The sequence below is a fragment of the Anabrus simplex genome, chromosome 8 (genome assembly GCF_040414725.1).
Source record: "Anabrus simplex isolate iqAnaSimp1 chromosome 8, ASM4041472v1, whole genome shotgun sequence".
NCBI classification, from domain to species: Eukaryota; Metazoa; Arthropoda; class Insecta; order Orthoptera; family Tettigoniidae; genus Anabrus; species Anabrus simplex.
The window spans coordinates 103,504,024-103,527,844 of NC_090272.1; the positions used below are offsets into that span (position 1 = coordinate 103,504,024).

The 23,821-nt window shown below is 39.4% G+C and overlaps 2 protein-coding genes across 12 annotated transcripts in view; one reads left to right on the forward strand and one right to left on the reverse strand.

Moving 5' to 3' along the window:
* The window catches only part of LOC136878858 (uncharacterized), a 317,293-nt gene that overhangs the window by 143,714 nt on the left and 149,758 nt on the right, over positions 1-23,821 (forward strand). For 3 of the 4 annotated variants that reach the window (XM_067152397.2, XM_068229039.1, XM_067152399.2), the window contains exon 7: positions 20,532-20,693. The exons of the other annotated variant lie outside the window; for it this stretch is intronic. In XM_067152397.2, coding sequence (XP_067008498.2) covers positions 20,532-20,693 — 162 coding nt within the window. The remainder of the gene's footprint in view (positions 1-20,531; positions 20,694-23,821) is intronic. 4 annotated transcript variants of the gene reach the window in all.
* Positions 1-23,821, reverse strand: part of LOC136878860 (paxillin) — a 113,854-nt gene that overhangs the window by 42,296 nt on the left and 47,737 nt on the right. For 2 of the 8 annotated variants that reach the window (XR_010860855.1, XR_010860854.1), the window contains exons 1-2: positions 22,631-22,952; positions 10,492-10,603 (exon numbers count right to left, since the gene is read on the reverse strand). The exons of 1 other annotated variant lie outside the window; for it this stretch is intronic. The gene's annotated coding sequence lies outside the window, so the exon portion shown is untranslated. Of the gene's footprint in view, positions 1-10,479; positions 10,604-22,221; positions 22,953-23,821 lie in introns of those variants that run through there. 5 more of the 8 variants (XR_010860851.1, XR_010860850.1, XR_010860852.1 and 2 more) reach the window with 3 other exon arrangements.

Sequence of the window (23,821 nt, forward strand, 5' to 3'; positions counted from 1 at the left end):
TCAGTCCACAGTACTCGATTAATACTGCATCATACGAACTTGCGGTGATCAGTTACGCCGAAACATAGTGAATAGAGCAGCGGGCAGCAATTTTTCAGTGTGCAAATGAAACATGCGCTACCGCGGTAACAGAAGTGCACTTCAAGCGGCCAACAAGTCTCGCAAAGCATTTCGCGGACCAAAAAGCGCAAGTTTCCGCAAGTAGAGGATTATCTGCTTAACTATATGATTTTGTTACGCAATGTTGGATAAGCAGTTTCTCACAAAATGCTGTATTTTAAAGAATGAGAAATGGCCGCGGCACGTGGAATCATTGTCTCGTATTTGAAGGTTAGCCGAGGCTGAATTAATTTTATGAAGAGAAATGGACTTTCTCTTCGACGAAGAACAACATTATGCCAAAAAGTGACGAATGATTTCAACCATTTTCAGCGCTTTTTGATTGGGAAGCGTAAAGTGAAGGAATATTTTGTCTCCCCTATAGGAACCGCAGGTCAGACGCCAATCAGTTTCCATATACCATTAAGTCGAACAATTGATAAGAAAGGAACGTACAGTGTTATCGCACGCGCTACCGGAAGCAAAAAACAACGATGTACTGCAATGCTTGCTGTAACAGCTGATGGCAGAAAGCTTGCAGCTTACATTGTTCTAAAACGAAAAACAATGCCTAAAGCATAATTTCCGCGAGTGATCCACGTTCGTATTCAAGAAAAAAGGTGGATGGACACGTCATTCGTACAAGATTGGATACGAACGGTTTGGGGTAATGTAGCAGGGTCCCTCCATCGATGCCCGGCCCTTCTCGTGTTGGACAGGGTTTTTTTTGCCGGTATGTCATTCAGGTCGTATTGTCAGCTCGTAATGGGAAGAATGTTTTCCAGTGTCGGTACTTCAAACCCACGTGTCTAACTTATCTGATGTACCCTATTTGACTTTTCAGAAAAAATCTCACGCCGGAATTTTACGCCAAATGACGATAACTGCAAATGGGTTGAACCGATTGTGTTTGGATTATATTTGATGTACCAGTATCTTTTAAATGTAAATGAATTGTAAATAATTTGTAAATATCCGATTTCCTTGAATCGCATCCGAAGTTTTCGCCTGTATTTTTCGTCAAAAAAGTGCGTTAATTACGCGAGAATACACGGTATTATGCATTTTGTTGCGCGTGTCGGTGTGACGAATATTATTCGTGTGTTAATGTCATAAATGAGAGTGATTAGGTACATTTTCATGTAACCATTTTTATGTTTTCTTAGTTTAAGATTTTAAATTTAATGGTCAATTCGCATCGTAACTGTAGACAAGTATGCCTTTTATCCTGACCTTTTTTCACGTAGACCTTGGTGGAATATATGTGATGAAATCCAAGAATTAAAAAATCTTCCTATTTTTGGTTTCTACAAGTTGGCAGGTATGGAATGGTAGTGTGCACAGTCGCTTTGTACAAACTAGAATGCTGTTAGACTTTCACAGCCCATGTAACTATTCATGAGGTATATTTTGGGCTTATGCCATGTAATTAATTGTAAACACACTCTACATGTTTCAAAAGGAACCTTGCCTTTCTTCATCAGGAGACAACAGGGAAATGAAATGACGTATTAAAGGTTGCTAGGAGAAAGCAACAAGGAACTTGGAATGGATCACCTTAATCGCCAGCACCCTTCCATTTGTTTCACCATGGAAATGGAATCTGACGACAAAATACCGTTTTTAGATGTTCTCGTCACCAAGAAAGAGGATGGATCTTTAGGACACAGCATGTATCGTAAGCCTACACACACCAATAGATATCTCCACGCAGATTCTCACCATCACCCTGCCCAGAAACATGGTATCCTTACAACTCTACCGGGGCCAGGAGGATTTCTGAAGTGTTTCTGGCTAGGGGCTTTACGTCGCGCCGACACAGATAGGTCTTATGGCGACGATGGGATAGGAAAGGCCTAGGAGTTGGAAGGAAGCGGCCGTGGCCTTAATTAAGGTACAGCCCCAGCATTTGCCTGGTATGAAAATGGGAAACCACGGAAAACCATTTTCAGGGCTGCCGATAGTGGGATTCGAACCTACTATCTCCCGGATGCAAGCTCACAGCCACGCGCCTCTACGTGCATGGCCAACTCGCCCGGTTTTCTGAAGTGTCAGCTCTACAAGAGGAAATTAACACTTTGAGAACCACCTTTGAGAGCAACGGTTACAGCAGAGCTTTGATCTCAGGGTTCTGAAATCGACACATAATCGGACATCTGTTAAGGAAAAAGATGTAAAAAGAACTGCTTACCTACCTTACATACACAACACGACAGATTGTATTGCTAAAATCTTACGTAGGTACCCTGAACGAACTGTTTATGGAACAACCAACTAAGGATAGTTTGCCTAAATTACAACAACCTAGTATCTACAGAGTTCCCTGTACTTGTGGCAAGGGTTATATTGGGCAGACTTCGAGAACAGTGTGTACTCGCATCAAAGAACATACCAGATGTATCAGACTCAACCAACCAAGCTGTTGCTGATCATGCCTTAACACCTGGCCATGATGTCTTGTTCCAAGAAGTGGATGTCCTTGCCCGTATAAAGCAATATCGCCCAAGAATTATCAGGGAGGCAGTTGAAATACGTAAACACCCGGATAATTTCAACCGTGATACAGGTTACAACCTCAGTGAATCATGGCTACCTATTATCAGAACCATTAGAGAGTAATGCTTCGCTGTTGCCATTCATTGTCTCTAGCATGGGGCTAAAATGGCACCTCTTTTACATCTTAGGGCACCATTTCAAGTTCCTTGTTGCTTTCTCCTAGCAACCTTTAATATGTTGTTTCATTTCTCTGTTGTCTCCTGATGAAGAAAGGCAAGGTTCCTTTTAAAACGCGTAGAGTGTGTTACAGATAATTACATGGCATAAGCCCAAAATATACCACATGAAAAGAATGACATGTTTTGTCCTTGAAAGAACATCATCGGATTCTATCAAATCACACTTTTTTTAATTGAAGGAATTTGTTTATAAATTTAGGAACATTTGTGTTTAAATTGTGCTTATATCCCTTAATACTTGAGAGTTATCCTTTAATATGTGAGAGTTATTATGAGGGCAAATCAAAAAGTTACGCTTCCAAGTTATGGCCATTTATGAAACCACCTACACATAGGCAACATGGCTATGACAACATACAATGTAAGTTCATTTTTTCACATAGTCCCCAAAAAGACTTTAAACATTTCTCAGAACGGTCAACCAACTTTTCGATTCTGGATGCGTAGAAATCACCTCCAGCGCTATGTAACCACCTGGAGACAGCTGCCTTCACCTCCTCCTAATTTCGGAATCGTCGTCCACGAAGATCCTTTTTCAGCTTACCGAACACATGACAATCGCATGGCGCTAAGTCTGGACTGTCTGGAGAATGTTGCCATACCTCCCACTTGAATCACTGCAGTACTTCAGATGTTAGATGACAGGCCATGCGAGGTGTGTTATTGTGCAACAAAATCACACCGGCACTCAATTTTCCCCCCCCGCTTTTCTTTAATTACCGTACACAACCGGTTCAGCATTTGACAATACCAAGCAGAGTTGATTGTCGTGCCTTTCAGCATAAACTCCATGTGCACTACAACCTCCATGTCAAAGAACACTGTCACCCTTACCTTTCCTGCTGAAGGTTGGACCTTGGCCTTCTTTCGTGGTGGTGATGTAGTGTGCACCCATTCCATCAATGTTCTCTCTGTTTCGTGGTTGAAGTGGTGGAGCCACATTTCATCCCCTGTGATGATTCACTGCAGAAACTCGTTGCCCTCCACAGAATACCATTGCAAAAATTCCAGTTATGATTGGAAACTTTCCCTTGTGAACATCGGTGAGCAGATGTGGGACCCATCCTTCTTCTTCTTCTTCTTCTTCTTCTTCTTCTTCTTCTTCTTCTTCTTCTTCTTCTTCTTCTTCTTCTTCTTCTTCATGTGCCATGTCCTCGCAGAACGTTGGTGATCAGTAGCATGATCTGTTGTTTGTTCATAGCTGTTCTGAACAGAGTAAGCTTTGTTACCCCAAACCACTGGCTCAAGTTGCCGAGCCATGATGTCCTACTTCTTCCCGGACCACGTTTTCCATTAATTTTCCCTTGGAGTATTACTTGCAGAAGATGGTATTTAGAATTCTGCATCATATGACCAAAGTATTCTAGTTTCCTTCTCTTGATGGTAGTGAGAATTTCTGGTTCTTTGTTCATACGGTGCAAAACGTCTATATTGGTCATTTTAGCTGTCCAAGGTATCTTCAGCATCCTTCGGTACGTCCACATTTCAAATGCTTGCAATCTCTTGCACATGGTCTCAGTTAGTGTCCATGCCTCAACGCCGTACAACAGAATGCTGAAAACGTAGCACCGGAATAGTCATGTCCGTAGTGAAATGGAAAGCTCACGGCTTGTCAAAAGTTTCCTAACTCTCTGAAAAGAAGTTCTGGCCTGCTCAATTCTGCATCGGATCTCGTGAGTAAGGTCCCAGTCATCTTTGACAGAAGTTTATGAAATCCAAGGTGCTGGTGAACAATGGAGAACATACTGCCATACGAAATGTTCAGCTTGCTGGCAATTTTCTGCAGTGTAATGCGCCGATTCTCTCTAATGATCCCATCCACACGGTCAACATTTGCAACAGTACTGGAAGCTGCAGGCCTGCCTTCGCGATAATCATCCGTGAGATCCGTGTGTTTGGCGTCAATTTGCTTACACCACTTTACAATACATGGGCGAGAAATTGCACTATCACCATATACAGAAGTGATTTCACAATGAATGTCCGTGCAATTGAGCTGTTTAGCCCATAGAAATATGATCGTTGGACGCACCTCCAATTTGGAGTGAACATCAGAGCCTAGCCCACTCTGCACACACACAATACGATGGGATACCACACCGACCTTCCTATTGGACGTATCAGCAGTTACTGTAGTTTGCTCCGCATTGGCCACAGTCACGACACACTACGTGTTCTCGCGGCAAGTTAGTGTAACTTACTTTTTGATTCACCCTTTTACTTATCTTAGTTAAGTGCTCAGGATGCATCCTCTTTCCTTGTCCATCTAACAAGGAGTTTCTGACAGAATGGAGAGAAAAGAACTGAGATAGTTGGGACATGTAGAGATAACGTTATTGGCTTTAACGTCCCACTAACTACTTTTATGGTTTTAAGTGTAACACTGAAATACTCCAAGGCCTGAACAAAGAGCTAGAGGTCATGCACAACATCAAAAAGGAGAAATTTGAGTACTTTGGCCATATCATTCGAAATGATAAATATAGACTCCTTCAGCTTATCTTACAAGGTAAAATTGAAGGAAGGAGAAGTAGAGGAAGAAGAACAATATCTGGGTTATGGAAACTACAATAATGGTATGGGCTCAGTACCCCCCACTCTTTTCCAAATTGCTGAGAACTAGAACCAGATCGTTCTAATGATTGCCAACATCCAATGCGGATATGATACAAGAAGAAGTTGTGAAGAGAAAGGAAGAGGAAAGTATACTGAAGCAAATGGTGGAAGCAGTTCAAGGGGTAGATTCAGACATAGGGTGGTTGTTCTTGATCAAGAAGAGCATAGTAAGAAGAAGCTGGATTGGAACACAGTTGATGAGCATCAGTGGTTGTTGAATGGAGGAAGATGCAAAGGTGCCATTATCTTACCAGCCTGACAAGAGCTGGAAAAGGGAAATGTATTTTAAATGTGTCAAGTCAGTACTTGTGAAAAGAAGACAGAATACATGGCAGGTGGCACCCACGCTGATGGTACCATCACCATCAGTGGAGAAGATAGTGTTGATTGATTGGTGGTGTGTGTTTTCTATTCCTAATCTATTACTAATCTTCAAACAACAGAAACTTTATGACAATGAAGGATTGTTGCCTATTGTACTTCCTCTTAAAACAAAAATGACCATCCCCACCACCATCTACAATGAACTTCTGCAACAAACTGCTCATTCATAGGTCCCTCCGTAGAGCAGTGCTAGAATGTCCGCCTCTGAATACCAAGATCATTGGTTCAAAGCCAGCAGAGGTAGTTGAAATTTTGAAGGGTTGAAAAAATGTCCATTTGGCACCCTATGTCATATAGTGTTAGCATGTAAAAAATCTTAGGTGACCAACAGTATTTACCCAACAAAATTAATTTTGTGCATGCATCTTCATTTCAAAGAAAGAAATAACTTACAAAATTTAATTCATTGAAAGTTTACAAAATGTAGTACAATCAATTTAAAAAAAATACAGATCCATTGTCTTTTTGAAATTTGAAAGGGCCTTTTATGAGGAACAAGGCCTTTAAAAAAAATGGTAATATACTGTATGCATGATAAAAGTAGTAGTATCATTGGAAAGAATGTATATTTCTACTGTAGAAAACATTTTACTCACCGATTAGTTATTTTCTGTGGACATATTTAAATCTTACATATGTAAAACAACAACAGTTTGAGAGGCCATAACAATGTTTCCCAGTTCCATCTCTTAGATTCAGCTGAAACTAGTATTACACCTCACTTGATGTCTAAGTAAAGTGTGGAGTCAATATTTTGCTTGCATTCTTGAAGGCGCATTGAATTAAGGACCTCATATGACATATCGACACATGAGAAGTTAAAAAATAGGCCATAAATCATTCGATAGAGATCTGTTTCTCTACTGTCTGATAGAATAAAATAGTACCTACAATGGAAATTGACACACAAGCACCCTATGTGGCATCAAATGAAGAGGACATATTATTATTGTCCGACTCCTTGGCTGAATGGTCAGCATTGTGGCCTTCAGCACAGAGGGTCCTGGATTCGATTCCTGACCAGGTCGGGAATTTTTTTCGCTTGTGATTAATTCTTCTGCCTTGGGGACTGTTTGTTTATGTTTGTCTCAACACTCTCTCTTCATACACAGACAACACACTACACTACCAACCACTGCAGAAACACACCACGCAATAATGATTACATTCCTCCATATAGGATTGGTGTCAGGAAGGGCATCCAGCTGTAAAACATGGCCAAATCCACATGTGCGACATAGTTCGCACCCGCATCCCCACAGTGCAGGAAATGCGGTAGAAGATTATTATTATTATTATTATTATTATTATTATTATTATTATTATTATTATTATTATTATTATTATTATTATTCCTCTGTGGTTGGGGTGGTAGAATACATCCACAGTATTCCCTGTCTGTTGTAAAACGCTACTAAAAGGAGATCCTGTGCCTTTCATATTGGGAGTGTGGAGTGGCTCCCCTAGCTGAGTTTGACATTGCTTCCACTTAACTTGTGCCAGACTCCTCACCTTCATCTTTCCTATCGGGCCTCCTTGGTCAGCTTTTGTTATTTTTTTTTTTTTTTTTTTTTGTACCCCAGTGGTATTAAGTTTGCGAGGCCTGGGGAACCTTTCCTTTACATGCCCTTCATGGCCCTTGACTTTCATTTGCTGATACCTTCATTTTTTTAATTATCAGGCCTCTTCCAATTTTCCCTCTGATTAGTGTTATCATCATCATCATCATCATCATCATCATTATCACTGCATTACCCGAATCCAGGGAGCTGAGTCCGTCACTTCTTGCACCTCCCTGGAGACGCAAGAGATGTGTGTCCTTTATCCTGATCCATGTTGATGTTTCATAAAGGCTGTTATTACGGTAAGCTTGCCACACTCAAAGGCGGGTTTGAGGCTGTCCCTAACCTGAAGAACAAATGCCTGTTTTAGTTGCTCCTAACATGGAGAACAAGCATTGCCTGTGGATTTCAGTAGCATTTCTTTCACTACGGAACCAGCACCCAACTAAAGAGAATCCTCCACCCAAAGCTGTTGGCCCCTTTAGAGAGTTGAGTTATTTACCACTGCCCAACACTTGTTGTTGTTGTTGTTGTCGTCGTTGATTTTGTTGTTGTTTTGAGACTTTTTTCAGTTGTGAAGAACATCTGCCAAATTGGGGCCAAATTAGGTTCATTGCTCTCTCAAGAGTCGATTACATTAAGCTGCATGGTATTTGATTTCTATGGAAGCTTAGTGCTTTTGTTGATATTGTATATATTATAATTATGTTACTTTGAAGTATCAGAATTAATGTTTTTTTTTGTTTTTTTTTAATATATAAAAGCTTGTAATTATAGGAAGTTGCTATAAGATAGTAAAATGTTTGAAGAGAAAATGGTTACTAAGTCCAAAGCATAAAATAGTGTTAAATTAGAATATTGAGTTTTCACAGTCACGCTATCTCAAATTAGGTTTTCTGTTACTAGGTTATGTTCTTGGATATATTTAGTACAGTTCAAAAATAGTAGACACAATCCAGAATTGTTCTTGGGGACCTCTTCCTCTCTATGGAATTTCTCTAACCGCAGTACTACCACGACATACCACTACTCTTATGGTGAAGGTCTTTGTTATGGGTAGCAGATATATATGAAATTAGCTTGAAGTGTTGAAAACATGATGGTGGATATTTCCTGCATACTTTCTGATCTACCATGCAGTATGAATAATGTTTTTAATATATTGTCTAGGTATAATGCCAACGGCCGTAGCCATGTTGAAACACCGGATCCCGTGAGATCTCTGAAGTTAAGCAACATTGGGCGTGGTCAAGATTTGGATGGGTTGCCACGCGCTGTTGGTGGGGGATAAGGGAATGGAGGAGCGGAAAGGAACTGGCCACCCTACCGTACGTAAACTCCGGCTCAGGCACACCTCTGCGGAGGTTCAGACCTGCCTTCGGGCAGAATACACCCTTACCTTACTCTAGGTATAATGGTGTATGGCTTCCAGATAGGACTGGTGCAAGTCTTTTGAATTGACACCTATAGGCAATCTGCGTATCTCTGAGGATAGGGCCCTACCTATGATGAATTCTATTGTTGAAGATGGCACATACTCAGTCCCCAAGCCAGAGAAATTAACCACTTAAGGTTAAAATCCGTGACCCAGCTGGGAATCAAACCTGGAATTCCTTGGACCAGTGGTCAGCATGCTAACCATTTACCCATGAAGCTGGATATTGATGAGATAAATAGACATACTGGAAATTGTTGGAAGTAATGAACATCAATAAGTAGCTTCTTAAGGTACAGATTTTGATATGCTAAATGAGTGGTACTGTTGTCATATCCTTTTCCTTCAATATCACTACTCTACATTATTTCAAATACTAAAATTCATGACTTTATTCTGTCAAATTATAGGGTGTCTAAATTACATACTACATAGGTAAATCAAAAAATAAGTTACACCTGCTGCCATCTGAACAACCATGACTCACGACAGGAAAGTTGATTATGTGATATTCTATTAAGCTGGCAATATTACCCAAGCAGTAACATTATTGTATGCTTGAAAGGTGGCATGTTTACTTAAAAAATTGTACTTTAATTTGCAGGTGTGTTGAACACTGCTATTCAAGCATTTCGGTTGCTTTGATATTCAGTAGTGTTTGTAGGAAAAAAAAAAAAAAGCATCAGTAAAGATGGTTAGATCGAATCATCCAGGAACCTCAAACACATTCAAGGCAGTGTGTACATTTAAACTGAAGATTAGAGCTACCCATTTTCTAGTCTGTAATTGTGAAGAAATTATTTTCATGATTTTCAAATTATGATGAACTAAATACTGGCAATACTTTTGTGATTTGACAGACAAGTACAGATTCCTGTTGTCAGGAAATATAAGGTTTGTCACATGCCAGCCACTTATTTGCAACAATTTAGGAATATAAGATCTTAAGAAAGTAAGGTCTTTTATATCGCAGTGTTCATTCCATCACCTGCAAATGCCTTGTCTATTACTGCTAGTAATCACAATGAAATTCTTATATGTGGATAGATGAATTGAAAGAATACCAGTTTTCATCATCCCTATCCTAATTTCTGTGTTATTCTGTGGAAGGAGTTATGAAATTAACAACAGAGGTGAAATATGAGCATAGTTTTTAATACTCATAAAATATCCATGGAATGGAAACAGCTTGCGATTGCAACTATCTGTTGTAGAATGGAGACACCAAACCTTTCCCGTAAGGAAAGTGTACCAGTTATGGTAGTGTAATTTGAAATAAAACAGACATGGAATTTTGAAGAAGAATGTTTATTTTTGTGATCATATCACACACTACTAAATACAATTGATACAGAAATTACTCCTAAGGTTTGGATGAAAATTTTGATAATTCTACATCTGGATCTTTCATCATGTCATTAAACAAGTTTGACAAATTGAAAGAAGCAGATTTTAAGTGACGAAGATATGAAGATGGCAGCTGGACTGTGGTTAAACAGTATGGTATAGATTACCATCATCAGAATATCAAAGATTTAGTCTCATGTTCAAAAGTGTGTATGAAATTCTATAATTCCTTGTTTACTAATGAAAAATATTGATCTTAAAGTACAATTGTGTTTATGAATTATTCAACAGTGTAACTTACTTTTTGACTTACCCTCATATCACTGCTTTAAATTCAGTGTTCTTCTGCAGAAGGGACTCCTCATGGCATACATACAGTACTTCAGATATACATGCTTCTTTGTAATGTTACTTGTTTTCTGCATCTATAAGAGAATATCAAACAAGGTTACCAGTACTCTTAAGTCTCCAGATATGGTAATTAGTCCCCTGCCACGTTTTATTAAATTATAAATCTAAATAAAGGCTGGGAGTGGGATGTCATGGCATAATTTTCAAATTAAACCCACCACAAATAAACTTAACTTGGTTGGCATGATATTATACAACACAGATATTTCCTGTCTCTTTATATACCAACTATTGTAATAATGAAATGTATTTTTGACACATGAGCAAGAAAATTGCTACAAACTCTTATTAGTGTATTTGTATGATATTATATTACCATTGGAATAACATCTAGATTTAGGTTTCAAAACCAGAATTTGCATTGCAACATCTTGTATGCAAACATGACGTCTTATTCAAAACTTGTTGGCATGTCATGAAATGTTATGTGTTACCAATGCTGCTTTATGGTATCTCGAAGAATGGACACTAAAGGCTTTGTCAATGAACTGACTGCAAGTCTTTGAAATGTACGTGTGTTGCAGAATGTTCATGATCTCATGGGTGGACCATGTCACCAACAAGGAGGAACTAATTTGAGCCAGCAAATCACAAAGTCTTGTCCCTTGCAGAACGCAAGAACATGCAGTCTATTGCAGTCACATCTTCCAAAACAACAAATAAAGCCCAATACAGTTGATCATAGAGGGCAAGATAGAAGGGATTTAAGGACATGGTCAGGCAACATTATCCTAGACCCAGAACCTTCATCATTAGCTCAACATCCACAATAAAGCAACTCTGATACTATAAACACAAAATAGGAAGACATACTCTGTGATGGTTGCCAGCCATCTATGAGTAGATGGCAACAGAAGAAGAAAAAGAATATCACCACTAAAATATATGACTTACTGTATCTTGTTAGAAGAGCATCTTACATAACCCTTGGATTCCGAGGGGAGCACTGACTGTCCATCAAGGTGTACAGTGAGGATTCTAACAATGATAAGATAATAAAGGGTACTTTCAAATAATTGCATTTTTCTCTTCTGTGATAAAGTAAATGTCTGTCTTTTCCATTAGACTAAATCAATTCCCCCTCTAGGGACACCCAACCTTGAAATTGATGGGGAGGGCTTGAGCGCTTGTTATTCCTGAGGGCTGTGCCAACTCAGGGTTACCCATGCTGGACTGGCATCGGAGTAGAGCCAGACTAACAAGGTGTTCCCTGAGTTGCCTTTAGAGGTCTCTGTGCACTGTTGTCTTCATTTCTATTTCTTTTCTTCCTATCCTAACCTCCTTAATTTTCATTTCTCTTACTCTCTAGCCAGCCTCTCTGCCTGAACGAATATAGTTATTTTCTGAATGTGTGCGAGTGTGTAGAGGTTTCATCATCCCCCAGTCACAAGTTTCAGATGGTGGTGAGGTGGTGCATGGCTTCTACATGAGTAGTCACTAACGGCCCACCTCCAGATAATGGGCACCCTCAAGAGTATGCAGGGCGCTGCTGAAGATTGACCTATTATTTCCCTAGCTACTTGTGGGGCCAAAAAATAGAACCCTCAATTTGTAATTTATCTAAGGGTGCCGCTCTCAAAACAGTGTCTTCAAAAGCTCTAAGTAAGGAATATAAACATTTAAGTTGAGTCGTCTAGCCAGGAAGTTTGCAAAGATAACCTGCCTCCTTAATTTTCATTTTTCTTACTCTCTAGCCAGCCTCTCTGCCTGAATGAATATAGTTGTTATCTGAATGTGTGCGAGTGTGTAGAGGTTACATCATCCCCCAGTCACAAGTTTCAGATGGTGGTGAGGTGGTGCATGGCTTCTATGTGAGTAGTCACTAACGGCCCACCTCCAGATAACGGGCACCCTCAAGAGTATGCAGGGCGCTGCTGAAGATTGACCTATTATTTCCCTAGCTACTTGTGGGGCCAAAAAATAGAACCCTCAATTTGTAACTTATCTAAGGTTGCCGCTCTCAAAACAGTGTCTTCAAAAGCTCTAAGTAAGGAATATAAACATTTAAGTTGAGTCGTCTAGCCAGGAAGTTTGCAAAGATAACCTGCCTCGAATCCTGGTAGCCTCCAGGTTCGAGGGACAGAGTTTCAAGCCAGGTGAAGATCCAAAGCTTCTGGATAGCTAGAGGCCAGCATGCCTCACAAATGGCCTCTATATCTTTGTAAGCCATTCAGAAGGATGGTAAACTGGCGACTTGTGTGAGTCTTGGAAGAAAGAGGTCTTCTGACTGACTATCAGTGTGGTGGTCTGCCATCGATCACCTGGTTAGACTGGCAAGCACCATTCAGGAGGTGTTTCTTTGGAAGGAGCACTTAGTTGCTGTGTTCTTGACCTGAAAAAGGCTTATGACACAATCAGGCAGTAAGGGATTATCTCAACACTACACTAGTGGGAATTTTGAGGAAATTTGCCGATATTTGTTGAGAACTTTGTATCCTTCCATCTATTCTGAGTTGAAGTAAGGAGGACATACTCTCAATATAATGTTCAAGAAAATGGAGTACCACTGGGATCTGGACTGAGGATCACATTATTCATAATCACTATCAGCACATAGTTGCTGCTGCTGGGCTTGCAGCCATTCTCTTACTGTATGTAGATGATTTAGCTCTTCATTTCAGCTCCAGAAGGATGGCAGTTGCTGAGAGACAGCTACAGCAAGCTATTAACCGAGTCAATAGATGGGCCCTACATCACAATATTTTTTTATTTTCAGCAGTGAAAACCTCATTTGTATACTTCTGTCGACATCAGCCTGTGCATCCGTAACCAAAGCTCCACTTGTGAAACAGTGTCCTACCAGTAGTAGGAAACTTACAGATTTCTGGGTCTCCATTTTGATAAGAGAATGATGTGGTAGCCTCACATTTGTCAGCTGGAGGTTGCCTTCATGAAGAGATTTAATATATACCGAGCGAGTTGGCCATGTGGCCATGCGGTTAGGGGCGGGCAGCTGTGAGCTTGCATTCGGGAGATAGTAGGTTCGAACTCCACTCTCGGCAGCTTCAAAGATGGTTTTCCGTGGTTTCCCATTTTCACACCATGTAAATGTCAGGGCTGTACCTTAATTAAGGCCACGGCTGCCTCCTTCCCACTCCTAGTCCTTTCCTATCCCATCATCCCCATAAGACCTATCTGTGTCGGTGCGATGTAAAACGGATTGTCATCATCATCGGCTGATACTCGTATCTGTGTTTTCGTTTTCCACCTGCAGTCCCGTAATACTTAGTCCACATGATGAAGGTGACGCTGATGGCTTATCAGGCCAATTCTTGCATAAGACATGTGGTTACACATGTTGCATCCGATGGAAGGTAGGGGACGTGGCAATGTTTGACGTAGCTTCTTTCTCTGGCGAGTTTTCTCTTCCTGTTGTGACATTCCTGCTCAAATTGTGCAACTGCAGCTGAGATGGTAGCACGCCAGCGAAGGCGATCCAATGGGAGAGTATGCCAAGTATTTGGGTTTATATCTACTCTTCTTATGGTCTGCTTAAGTAGGTCTTTATATCACTTCAGAGGAGCACCATGAGTCCTCTCGCCAGTGCTGAGTTCACAATAGAGTAAATTAATGAATTATTTGGGTCCACCTTTTCAATACAAAATGTAAATTACATAAATGATTAGGGACTAGTTTCGACCTAGTACTAGGTCATCGTCAGCCTAAAGCAAAATTAAAACACAAAATATCGAAGAAATTAAACAATGTAAAGACACGTACAGTTTCGTAAAAGTACATACCATGTGAGATATTGTGCAGCACTATGTTAAAAAATAACTCTCTGAAAGAGATTCATAATAAGTCCAGTGCATATTAAAAAGATGTTATAGAAAGGAATCCTTGAGTTGCTGGAATATGCTGGCTCCTTTAAGATGCAGGTATCCAATTGAAGAACCACTGAGCCGAAGTTACGTCGTTTATTTATGAATAGTGTCCAGTGTGCCATATAGCATTAAAAAGTCCAGTGCGCACTAAAAAGATGTTAAAAAGAATTCTTGAGTTGCTGGGTAAGGAGATTAGAATATGCTGGCTCCTTTAAGATACTGGTATCCAATTGAAGAACCACTGAGCCGAAGTCACGTCGTTTATTTACGATTAAAGACCAGTGCGCCGTGTAGGATTAGAAAGTTGATAGGGATGGAAATTTTTCAGTTGTTGGTCAAGGAATTCAACATATGCTGGCTTCTTAAATTTGCTGCTGTATATTCGAAGAACAACCGAGATGAAGTTACATCGTTTTTTTAAGATATTCATAGACGTAAAAACACATGGATGCTGGAAAGGCTCTTCAGTTTTTTGGAATGACGTGACTTCGGCTCAGTGGTTCTTCAGTTGGATACCAGTATCTTAAAGGAGCCAGCGTATTCTAATCTCCTTATCCAGCAACTCAAGAATTCTTTTTAACATCTTTTTAGTGCGCACTGCACAATATCTCACATGGTATGTACTTTTACGAAACCGTACGTGTCTTTACATTGTTTAATTTCTTCGATATTTTGTGTTTTAATTTTGCTTTAGGCTGACGATGACCTAGTACTAGGTCGAAACTAGTCCCTAATCATTTATGTAATTTACATTTTGTATTGAAAAGGTGGACCCAAATAATTCATTAATTTACTCTATTGTAATTACAGTTCAATACGGATCTATCATTATGAAACTTATTTCATTTAATTAAGTGCTGAGTTCACCATACAGAATTTGCCGTGGGAGTCTGCTGTCACTCATATGATGGATATGGCCTGTCCATTTAAGCTGATGACCAACGATGGTGGCTTCGATACTGTTTAGCTTTGCTTCTCGAGAACTGCTATATTAGTTATATAGTCATCCCACTTGATGTTCATGTCCGACTCGTTGGCTGAATGGTCAGCGTACTGGCCTTCGGTTCAGAGGGTCCCGGGTTCGATTCCCGGCCAAGTCGGGGATTTTAACCTTCATTGGTTAATTGGTTAATTCCAATGGCTTGGGGGCTGGGTGTGTGTGGCGTATTCAACATTAGAAATCATCCTAGGTAGGGCCCTCATCTTCACAGACATGCAGTTCGCCTAATAGGCCGTCTACTAGAAAAAGACCTGCACCAGGCCTCTCCGGAGGCCATACGCCATTATTATTTGATGTTCATGATGGATCTAAGTTTTTGTTGATAAAAGCGTTCCAGTTTCTTGATATCCCAGCCATATAGGGTCCAGGTTTCACACCCGTAGAGTAACGTAGAAAAAAAAAAAGACTTAATAGAAGATGAGGAGGTAATGAAGTGATGGAAAGAGTATTTGGAGGATCTATGTAATGGAGAAGAAATTGACAATGTAGATGAGTACATCATAAAACAAGAGCAGGTTTCACAAGATGAACTAGGTCCTCCCATAGTGAGAAATGAGCACTGCAACAGCTGAAAAAGAAAAAGGCTCCTGGACCAGACAAACTGCCTGCTGAACTGTGGAAAAACTTGGAAAAAAGCTGAAGGATGAACTCTTCAAAATCACCAAGTACTGCTATGAAAACTGAGATATGCCAGAGGATTTTGTAGAAAGCAAAGCAGTACTTCTGCACAAAAAAGGAGATTCAACACAATGTTCCAATTACAGAATACTAAGCCTTGTTTCACATGCAGCAAAAATATTCACATGCATATTAAAAAACAGAATCAAAATGAAAATTGAGCAGAATCTAGATGATGATCAGTTTGGGTTCAGGAAAGGAGTGGGAACGAGAGAAGGTATTAGAGCACTTAAAACCATCTTGGAGAGAAGACTAGAGCTTAACAGAAAAAGAAAAAAAAAAGCTTTTGACAATGTTCAGTGGAAAAGACTGTTCAGAATTATGAAGGATATTCATTTGGACTGGAAAGACAGAAAAGCAATACTAAACCTCTGTACATCAATCAGAGAATAAACATTGAAAGTAATGAAACAGTATGCGAGGTGAGGATCAGGAAAGGAGTAAAAGAGAGGTGTTCCTTATCACCATTTCTATTTAATCTGTACATTGAAGAGGCCATGAAAATTTTTAAATCAAAAACACATGGCATTAAAATAAATGGAACAACTGTACACTGTATTAGATTTGCCAACACATTGCACTTCTGGCTGACAATGAGAAGAACATGCAGATCATGCTCAACAAATTAACGTCCATCTTAAAAGATTTCCAACTTAACATTAATGTAAATAAAACTAATGTTATGATTGTAAGCAAATTTAAAATGAAGCCAGCAGCTCATCTCAGAATTGGAAATATTTTAATAAAACAGGTGCACAAGTTCTGCTACCTAGGATCAGTTATTACCGATGACAACAGATGCACTGTGGAAATAAAAAGAAGAATTTCCCTGTGTAGGAAAGCCTTTGAGGAGAAGAAGCAGCTCTTAATTAATAAATCCTTAGATACTATACAAAATAAATTGTTTATCAAAACATTCATTTGGAGTGTGTTGCTATATGGCTGTGAAGGATAGGCCCTCTTGAAGGAGGACATGAAACGACTAGAGGCAGTGGAAATGTGGCTATGGAGTAAGATGACAAGAACTAGCTGGATTGAGAAGAAAACTAATGAAGCAGTGCTTAGAGAAATAAACACCCAGAGACTTTTAATAACAACGATAAAAAGAAGAAAAGCGTCAGTTTTTGGTCACATTCTCCGGCATAATGACTTCATAAAGAACTTGTTCGAAGGCAAGGTTATGGGAAAGAAAGGCAGAAGGAAACCACCGAAGAAGATCGTTGAAGAGGTAGTTGAGATGATGGGATGCCAAGATTATGGAGAGATGAAAAGGATTGCAGAGAGAAGAGATCAATGGTCGCAGCAACAAGGCAAGCCTTTAGATGATGATGATGATGATGATGATTAAGTTTCTCACCGGCACTTCCCGAGGGGCTGACTGTGCAGTGCTGTTATATTTTTACATAGCTACAGTTCTATCCCGTATTGACTATGGTAGTGGGCATATGGTTCAGCATCAAGAACTGTGCTGAACCTTTTAAATAGCATACCATTGTGGAGTTAGGCTTGCAGCTTTCCATCTACCGAGTGAGTTAACCATGCAGTTAGTGTCGCACAGCTGTGAGCTTGCATTCGGGAGATAGTAGGTTCGAATCCCATCATTGGTAGCCCTGAAAATGGTTTTGCATTGTTTCGCATTTTCACACCAGACAAATGCCAGGGCTATACCTTAATTAAGGCCATGGCTGTTTCTTTCCCAATCATAGCCCTTTCCCATCCTTGTGTCGGCAAAAACTTTCAGTGTGTTAATGCAACATTAAACTGCTAGCCCCCCCAAGTTTAAAATGCAGCTTTCCATACTAACCTGATTCCTAGCCTACTCACTGAATCAGGAGTTTAGAAAAAGACAGCAGTGGATATTCCTTATATACACTGCCAAAATTTGTAAAATGCCACAACATCCAAGCTATCAGTGCCTCTTTGATACCCAGAGGTATAAAAACAGGTCAAATGCTACATGACTGGTTGGGTTTTTAATTGATAGCATGTTTCGTGAGTTGGATGTGGCTACAGGTGGTTGTCTTCAGTGAACCCCTAGCAAGGTACCTCTGTGGTTAGTTCCATGACCAGATATACAGTTAGATCTGCTTCCATGCACCTAAGGTAAATACGGATGCCTCTGTTGATCAGAGGTACTTTCATGACTTTGTTCACCGGTATCCAGACGCACAAGTTGTCTTCACGGACGATTCTAAGATAGGAGAAAATGTAGGATACTTGTTCATCTCCGATGACGTCAGCACCAAGATTTCACTTCCTAGTGTCCATAGCGTGTATACTGAGGGACTCTTCATCATCTTAGGAGTACTGCAGTTTGTGCTGAGTCACAAACAAGGTCACCTTCACACGTTTGTTCCAATCTGTTGATAGATATTTCCCACAACACCTTCTGATGCAGCAAATTCATCATCTTCTAGCCAGGTTGTGCAATGCTGGCACCAGAATCACATTTGTGTGGCTTCCAAACAACGTCATTATCGGGAACAAACATATGGATGAAGATGCAAAAGAAGCAGTACTTTAACCACCTAGACTGATGGATGTACCTGCTATGGATATTTGTTCTCAGCTTCATTGAACCATCTTGGCATCCCGGTAATGGGAGTGGCTAGCTATCTGAACTCCCAACAAGCCGAAAGCAATTAAGAAGACAACTGCTGTGTGGCACAGTCCTCTTTCCGACCTTCACGGAGAGAGGCGTTAGTTTTATTTAGGCTGATGATAGATCATGGACTATCTGTGCACTCTTACCTCCTAGAGAGGGAAGACACCCCTCCCCCACTTCGAGTGTGTTCATGTGGTGTCAAATTCACCGTGAGCCACATTGTCACAGAGTACCCTGATCTCTCTGGCCTTAGACGGAATCTCAGCCTACAGGAGACACTTGAACTCGTACTAGCCATTGATGAGAATACTGCTGGTCTTGCCATTTGCTGTTTATTCAAGCACATGTAAACTGCAAGTGTTCTGTTACTCAGGGAACTTACGTTCAATTTCAACGTATTTGTATCCATTTTACCTTAATAAAATAATGGTTTGTTTTGTGGTTTTACTTCTTTTTCAAATTCACTCATTGGATAAATGGTTTTATTTTTAATTCCATTTTTGTTTCCACTTAATTTATTCAGAGGGTATGTACCTAGTTGTACTTCCTCTTAGTTACCGTAAAACAAAGACTACATCAATTTTCCATGAAGCTTGTTCTGGCAGAATGAGAAAAAGGAAAGTGTTAGCAATCATTGGAATTTGCTATCACGTAAACAGTATCTCATATGTATTATTTACAGAGACAGAACATTTCTCCAGAACAAAGATACGTTATCTAACAATGTGATTTCTGCCATCTCTTGCTGTTTCAACAAATGTGTTGATGAAGTATAGATTGAACTTCAATTTTAAAATGTGGCCGGATTTAAAAATGACCCCATTTTAATCACATCAGTCAGTTGATATACCACTGTGATGGCAATTTGAAGGAAGCTGGGTTAGGAAGCTAGAATACTGGCACAAGTTTGGGACCCCACAATCACTCTCTGCAACAAGGTTCTCAAACTTTGGTTTGCAGCACACTGCTTTCTCTTGTGTAATATTATGGCACATCTGGCCTGCTTTAGAAGGATTTCAAATGCTAGGGAACAGTCCTGTTAAATCACAGACCCTAGCAGGAAGTATATAAACAATTAGGACACTCGAGAATGTTGTATGCTCATGCGCTATTTATACTATTTCAGTTTTGAACATTGTGCAAACAAGATTTTTTGGCACTGACTAATATTAAAATAAGAAATGGAAGGGATTTCCTTCTGTAAATTAAGAATTATGGGTTTGTTTGTCTGCAATTCTTCTCTGTATTGAAAAATTGTGCAAAGGTAAACAAGCTCACATTTTCCACCGAGTAGTAAGAGTAATGAAATTCCCAAACATTCTTAAGTTTTCCATTTTTATTATATCTTTGCTGTTCTCCAAGGTTACCAGCAATTTTTTTTTTTTTTTTTTTTTTTTTTTTTTTTTTGCTATGGGCTTTACGTCGCACCGACACAGATAGGTCTTATGGCGACGAACCAAAACATTTAATGTACATGCCTGTTTTTGTGTGTTCGTATTTCCCCAATTTTCTTTTGTGGCATAGCCAAGCAATTTTGGCATACTAGTGTACCACACCACGCTCTGCTGGTCTTCAAGCTTCCCCTAGGGGAATGAATGAATTAGAAACCTTATTGTCTACCTTAGACCATTTTTATGTAGCAGTTGAGAAAGCTATTGGAAATATTAGCATGTTAATCAGGTCAATGTAAACAGTGGGAAAGTATTGTAAAAATATCGTACAAAACATGAGTACAGTGATTACTTATTGTTGTAAATTTAGTTTTGGAAAGTAGCAGCATTTCACTTAATTGACTATTGCAGTAATGTATAAAATCTTATTTTTCAAAATTCTAGGATGAAGAAATTGAAAATCAATACTCAGTCTTTCCAATTTCTGAAGGCACAAATAGAAAAATAGCTGATTTACCTGATGGAGAACTTGTGAAAGGAGAATTAATAGAAACACTTATTGAACTTACAAACACAGTTAGGAGTCAAATGGAAGCAGGACAAGAGGTATGATGTGGATACTTCTTAATAATTTTTAGGATATAAAATTATCTCATAATAGAATAATTTCCTAAACCTCAGGTGATAAACTGTTGGACTGAGGAATTTTATCTTGATCCTAAGCCAAGTAGATCAGTACTATTTACAACATTCTAGTAAAGTAAGGTAAATTTATTAATTAAGTAGTTAATTCAGACACTGTACAGTTTTGTTTGATATATTATTGTGCTTAAAAAACTTTCTCTTTGATTCATTCCATAATTACGTCTGCAATAATTGCTTCTGAATTACTAAGTTGAAACTTCTCAATATAATGTTATGGTAGAAGACAGTAATTGGAGAATGTTTAAAATATCTGGTGAACTTAAAGAGTATGACCGGTATCATCAGACAATGCAGCTGACTTCTTAGTGAACCACCAATATCATCAGTCAGTGAAACTGACATTGGATGGGTATTTTTTCCTTGAAGAGTTCCTTAAAGAGTTTGCTCCGTATTGACATAATGTATAAGGCTCAATAGTTAATTTTACTGAAATATATATACATCACAAGAATGGGTTACCTCATGCTGTGTATTGTTATCCAATCATTAGAACAGCTGCAGCGAAACAGTAACTCACAATTACATTTCTCTTGCTTCTTAACCCCTTCAACCCTCTACCACCCTCTCTGGCTAGCAGTTGACCTTCTTTCCATGTATTTGACATGTTGCTAGTGGTCTGACTGTTGCTTCACTTCCTCATTGGATTTCCTCCCCCTAGGTTCTATGCATGTTGTATAACTTAAGTACTCAGTGTGACAGCACACACTCATATTTTTGCCAAGGTTGCTTTACAACATCTGTACCATTGACTAACTTTGTCCTCCAGAATCAAGGCAATTCATCTATGCTGATGACATGGCAGTTTCTGCTCAAAGGTAATATTTTGAATAGAAAGTTAACAGAGGCTTTAAGTACACTCACAGTTTATTTCAGTGAAAACCATCTGAAACCAAACCCATCAAAACTAAAGTTTGTGCTAATACTCTTCACAATGGAGAAGCAGTGAGAAGTCTGAAAATGGTATGGAGGAGAGTGAGATTGAAATACTGCAGAAAGCCAAAGAGCTTAGGAGTCAAGTTGAATCACATGCTTTTTCAAGACGAATTGGAAAGACCTGAAAAGGAAGATTAGTCTTAGAAATAATGTCTCTTGCAAATTGACTGGCTGAACATGGGTAGCACAGCCAGAAATGCAATATAAAACAGCCCTAGCACTCAGTTTTTCTTAAGGAGAGAATGCTACACCTGTGTGGGAACGAATCAGTCATACAGTAATTGTTACAGGCTGCCTCAGACCAACACTTGTCCAGAAGATGTATCCCTTAGTCGGTATTGCACTTTCCATTATCAGCCATTAACCTATTGATATACGGTACTAATTTTAATGTACTGAGCATGCACATCTATACCATTTTTTCATGCATAAGATACAGTTTTACGCTACTAAGATGTATACATGTAATCTGCAACATACTGAATTTTAATCACACCCTTGTTTGATGTGATGAAGTGCAGCACCCAGAAGAACAATTTTTGTAAGTTTTAATGGTGTGAAACACCCTAAAACACTCTGGGAAATGCAAAGCCATCAAATACTTTCAGAGTCGTATCTCATTACACTTTTCTTGCTTGTCTTGCTTTCAACACAGTCATGGCATGGTTTAGGGTTATAAGCCTTGTGAAATGTTTCCAGTGATCTCATACAGGGTGATTTGGGATTTTTTTCTGTGAATAACTGATCAGCAAAACTGTTTCTTTCAGTTGCTATCTCATCCCATAAAGTGTTGTGAATCACATGTTGAGAAATGTGTAGAGGGGAGGGATCTGGAGGGAGAGTCCTGTTTATGATGTATTTTATTCTAGTATTTCATATAAAATCATATTTGGATGATGTATCACCTGTTTTATTCCATTCCCAGCCATCTTCCTTTGTCTTTTTGATGGCAGGATGCACTTCATTGTCATCATCACTTTCAAACGCGTCATCACTCTCACGCAAATTTTTTTGTTATGCTGCTATAATTTTCACTGCTAGTAAATAAAATTGTTTAATTTTCTAAAACTACATCTCTGCTCAATTCACTCTGATTACCCCATAATATATGTTCAATTTTATTCCTTGTACTACTATGTTTACTAGGGCCGGCCATTTCTGCTGATTATCAAGTGGGTAATCACCGTACTTGGAGAGTGATTGCCTGCTGCGTAATGCAATCTATGATGTTCGTTCCAACTTCAAGAGAGAGAGCAGATTCTCAGCATGTCATGCCATCTATAGACAGAAGGCTTGAACTAATTTCAGAAAGCTTACCCCTCAGTAGACCACCTGTCAGGTGTCTATGTATGAATAGTCACTGAAAGTGCGGCCGCCTGACAGGCAGCAAAGATGCCAATGAGTTAAGTGGCTGCTGAGGTCAAAAGGGAGAAACCGATATCAGATGCTAGACATCCACTATGTAACAATAAGATAATTAAATTGCTACTGAAGTCTAGGAAGAGCTTCCTTCAGAGAACAGCACCACTTGAAACACAACCTGACTTACATCACACAGTCTTTTAAAAACAAACTGCAAGTCACAATGTAGGCTTTTACTTCAGTGATGGTTACCAGCTTCCATTTACAATTTGGAAGACATTGAACTGCCTAAGAACAAAGGTTTCAAAGTGCATAAGCAATGTGGTGAACTGGGATTATGTTTCTGATACAAGATGCAACTGTGAGGAAATCCAGACTCCAGAACATTTGGTTCACTGCCCTATGACGGGTTTTACCTTCACTCAGGAAGATCTAAATTTAGCCTCTGTAATTACAGTCAGAACAGCAAAATTCTGGGAAGGAAAAATCTGATCTTTACTTTCCCAGCAGAAGAAGAAGAAGAAGAAGAAGAAGAAGAAGAAGAAGAAGAAGAAGAATACTGTGCTTTGGATACTAATCTTATATTTCCCCTTAAAGCACTAATCACTACCACTGCCACTTACAGACATCATTCATGCTAATAAAATAAGTATGCATAACATAATAATCATTCAGATATAAGCATGTCAGCTCTCTGGTTTTATAGCCATAATGTCTTAGTTCAAACCTGTGCA